The sequence below is a fragment of the Lycium ferocissimum genome, chromosome 2 (assembly GCF_029784015.1).
Source record: "Lycium ferocissimum isolate CSIRO_LF1 chromosome 2, AGI_CSIRO_Lferr_CH_V1, whole genome shotgun sequence".
NCBI classification, from domain to species: domain Eukaryota; kingdom Viridiplantae; phylum Streptophyta; class Magnoliopsida; order Solanales; family Solanaceae; genus Lycium; species Lycium ferocissimum.
In genome coordinates, this window is record NC_081343.1 from 33,611,953 (window position 1) to 33,616,426 (window position 4,474).

At 44.1% G+C, this 4,474-nt stretch overlaps 1 protein-coding gene across 1 annotated transcript; it reads left to right on the forward strand.

Moving 5' to 3' along the window:
• The first annotated feature begins 1,337 nt into the window (after positions 1–1,337).
• Positions 1,338–4,246, forward strand: LOC132047987 (uncharacterized). The gene is made up of 2 exons (XM_059438940.1): positions 1,338–1,928; positions 2,698–4,246. Exon 2 carries the CDS (start codon positions 3,374–3,376, stop codon positions 3,875–3,877), a length of 504 nt encoding a protein of 167 aa, XP_059294923.1. The 5' UTR covers positions 1,338–1,928; positions 2,698–3,373; the 3' UTR covers positions 3,878–4,246.
• The last annotated feature ends 228 nt before the right edge of the window (positions 4,247–4,474 follow it).

A 4,474-nucleotide genomic window follows, 5' to 3' on the forward strand; every position in this document is an offset into this window, starting at 1 on the left:
GAGTTACTCAGGAGGCAACAAGTCCCAACACAAAAGACAACAACCCAAAAGAACATAACGAGGCGACAAGCCATAAATCAACAATATCAACCTAAGTATTCCATCCCAAACTCCAACCCGAGGGTGTACATGGTTTCTTCAACAATTCCTGATACTACATATGAATCGCTAGCCGAAGTCTAACCCAAAATTAAGCAAGCAACACTAATAGTACATATTCAATGGAGGGAACCTAATGAAATAATACCAACCAACACCCACAACTAGCAAGGCAACTCGACGAATTAATACACTCAATAATCTTGAATAGCAAATACCAACCTAGAATAACCATCCCAACTTTGTCCGAAGACCTAGGCATGCTTTCTCCATCATTTTCTATTGCATAATTATGAAATACTAATCGGAGTCTACTCAAGTAAGCCATAACCTACCTCGAGGCCGAGCAGGAGCCACAAGCATCCATTGATCTTCACCTTCACATTTCCAAACCGGGACTTGCGACGGAGGGTCTTGGAACGTCAAATAACCTAAAGAACAAGATCAAATCTAGGAATTATACAAAGCTTCCGGCTTGTAAAGGGAAGGTCGGAATTTATTCTTAACAAGATTTTTTAGGTTTTTAAGGACTAGTGATCCGGATTTTATTGTCCTAGATTAAGACTTTGAAGGATTCTTCTAAGATTGACCAGATTTTAAGCTTAGAAATTCATTTTATCAACTTAGAATTTGAACAATTAGGACACCTCCATTTTTAGTAGTTCTAGAAGATGACTCTTAGAAAATAAGTAATAAATGAAAAAGGTAGATGAAATAAATGAGGTAGAGGGGTTAACTTCTCCATGAAACCATGAGATTAGCTCTCCAAATTCCCCGGGTGGCGGCTAAGATTTAGGGTTTTAAGAAAATGGGGTCAAATCCCGAAATGGAGTTTAAATACTAGGTTAGTTCTGCGTTGTCCGCTGTGGCAGACTGTAAGTCCTCTGTAGCGAACGCGCTATGGCTGAAAAGATGACCGCTATGACGGACTCGGGGAAATAGACTCACCCTCTATAGGGGTGGTGAAGGCAGCTGGCGCGGATGTGCCATGGCGTTAGCCCGCTGTAGCGCCTCGCTGGCCCCAGTGGCCTTTACCGATTTTAATTCTTTCCAATTCGATTTCAGATTAATATAAATAGGATAATTCTCCAACGTGACTAATTTCGCACTGATCAATGAAATTTTTTATGTGCGAATCTCGAGGAACAATGGTAACGGCCAAATGAGTCATTACATCAGATACCAATTAAACGATTGTTTGTCCTCGAACGACATGGGACAGGAAGGAGATAACGGGGTTGATAGGACGCAAAATAGGGACTGTCGGGGTCAACACTACACCATAAAGACCATAAATATCCAACCGACGCCTCAAGTCTTTTCCTACAATTTAACTTTAGGGTCTATGAATCGAAAGCGTCCATGTAAGAATACATTTCGTTGGTCCATTTAAGAGGAATCAATTAAGGAGGCGAACTAATTAAACCGAATCACGTCTTAAACATTTAGCCACTAACGAATAAAGAATCAGGGACTCCTGCCGTAGCGAAAATAGGGTGCGCTGGTGCGGCCAGAGAGTATGCCATGACAATCTGGGTGAAAGAGGGGACGTATGCTGCAGCAGCTTGCCCAACCGCTGCAGCGCACCCGCTGGCATGGCACGGATCCGTCATGGTGGACATCGGGACCTTCTGATATCAAAGGTGATCCCCCTTCCCCTTCCAATAACCGTTCCCCCTCCTCTAAACATTCCAATACCACACCTCTCACTACTACCCTAGTCCACCCATTTCTCACAACAAAGCCCAAACACAAAAAGAGCCAAGAAATTCTTTGGCAAGGAGGGTTTTCGATTCAAGGCGCAATCTTCTTCAAATCTTAAATTCAAGGTACGTAATAGCTCCTAATCATGCTAGAATAAGTTTATCATAGGAATATTGAACTAAACATGCTCAAATATTGGGAATTTTTGAGTAAAAATTTGAATTTTTGGGTTTCAATCTCGGGTTGGGGGAGGGTGGTGTAGAACTCGAATTTGCAACTTGTTTGATGTCGAAATGGTTCCATCACTGCGTAATGCTTTAGATTTAACAGATTTTGAGGCCTTAGACATGGAAACATGGGTGGGTTTTTCTCGATTTTTGGGATTTTGAATAGTTAGAGATTTGGGGTAGTTTTATTGTTAGGAATCACTTGTTGTAGGGTTTTGAAGACTTGCATGATTGAATATGACTTTCTGATTTTGAGTAAAAAAATTTGGAGAAATTTTTTGAAAATTTGAGGTTGGCTTGCTAGGGATGACGAGCCCGCTGCAACGGTTAGCTAGACCATTAGCGCTGTCAGGTGGGGTGGGAGGGGGGAGGGGTGGGGAAGCTTATGATGTGGTCGTGGGGTCTTCGAATTCTATGGCATGTCCGCAATTGCGCTGGGGTCTTAGCTAAGGCATGCTACTCCATTATGTTGGGCCTTCTGCTATTGCGGTCCTGTTTGCAAGGATCAGCCCATCGCTACGGCAAGCTGCACCGAGTTTTTGGATTTTTGGCAGAAACTTAAATGGGTGAACACGGGGTTATTTTTGCTAAGTTCCATGATTTGTATATGACAATTTTTAACTGTTCTTGGAAAAGTTCGTGATGGAAAATTTTGTTCTTGTTGCAGTTAACCCTTCCTCAAGGTCATGGTCCAATACGTGGATGTTTCAGACAGTGTTCGCTTCTCGGCTGCTGGGAGTTACCAGCGTTTCTTGGAGCATATGACAAAAAATTTATTGCTGGAGTGGGGTTTTGATATGGACAAAGGGGATATACGTGCCCCGGAGTTCTATAATAGGTGTCATGCTATGAGGCCGGGCAAACTCGTAGAGGATCCCGATCAGAAAACGAAACTTAGGTGAGGGAGTTTTACGCTATGCTGAAGATAGTTGATTGGTCTTCTCCCGATCCAGAGATTATGATTCGGGGTGTTGCGCTAAAGATTGTGCCCGAGGTGATCAATGCTCACCATGAGCTGGAGAATCACTCGGTGACTGAGATGGAGGCAAAAGATGTTAAGGGCAGTGGGGCTTGGTTATTTTCAAAACTCGTGGCGGAGGAGAAAGGAGAAAAGTGGAGTGGGTCAACAAAAAGACCAGAATTAACAACACTCACTTCACGGCCGAGGCGAGGAGGTGGCTAAACTTGATATCTGGGTGGGTGTGCCCTTCAGGCAACACCATTGCATTTAATTATGTGCGGGCCCTTATGATTACTGTATTCTGGATGATATCCCGGTGAACGTGGGTCACCATATAGTCCAGGAGTGGAAGGAGTTTGTGCATGAGGCAGGATCGAGTTTGATGTTCCCTTCGCTTATCACCGCTTTGTGTAAGAAGGCCAACATTCCACTGAGGAATGAGGATGAGTGGGCTGATACAGATATTATGTTCCACCTGTTGAAGGTTAGGGGTCATAGCTTACTCATCCAGAGTAGGAAGAGGAGGGCAGATTCTAGTGTTGGGGTTAACACAAGTCAGGGAGATGATACTGGAGCTTTAACAATTCAAGGGCCATTTGAGTCTCCGGGGTCGCAGATGAAGGATCTGAAGAAATTGATTGCTGGGATCTTTGTGCCTTCCTCTGGGGCTGGTCCATCTGGTCTCGCAGCTGGTTATTGTACTCGGGAAGAGATAGATCAGTATATGAAGACCCAGAGGGTGATGAAGACCCAGGTGGACACTCTTCAGGACGTTTACGCTACTATGGCCAAGGATCACGGGGATCATCTCCTCAAGCTACAAGTGGGCCTAGATAAGGAGAAGAGGAGGGGTAAATCCCGAGGAAAGCTGGCAGTCAGAGTGTAGAGGGGCTTCAAGGGTTTATTTAGGTTGATGCAGCAGAATACGAGGCTTCCAATTGAGGATAGAGATGACTCGGACCACTACTCCTTCTTAGACGAGACTGAGGATGGCACCGAGGGTGGAGGAGGTGGCAGTTCAGACGATAATGAGGCGACGAGCAAGATGCAGGAGTAGGGGTGTCTTCCCTTTTTTGTGATGCTGCCCTTGTAGGGCTTTATGTTTTAAGACAATCGTTTCAGTTGGTTTTGGTTTCCATGGATTTTTCAGACAAGTTGATTTTCATGCTTTTTCTTATTTGTTTTTAGTCATTTGGACGATTGATGATTTTTGCCCATGTTGGGCTTGTGTTTATCAGATGGTTGCCTTTTGGAATTTACTTTCTTGAATTTTTCATAGTTTGAATAGGTCGAAAAATTTTGTAGCAGAACGCACTGGTTTATTGGTGTTGTTTCGGCTGAAGTGGACGATACTACCGCTGCAGCAGTAACGCTATGACTAAAGTTTGTGTGCTACTGCGGATTGGAACCAAATCTGAGGGCATGCTGTAGCAGTCATGTACACGCTATAGCAGTGCCTCTATCACGAAGGGACGTACGTCAT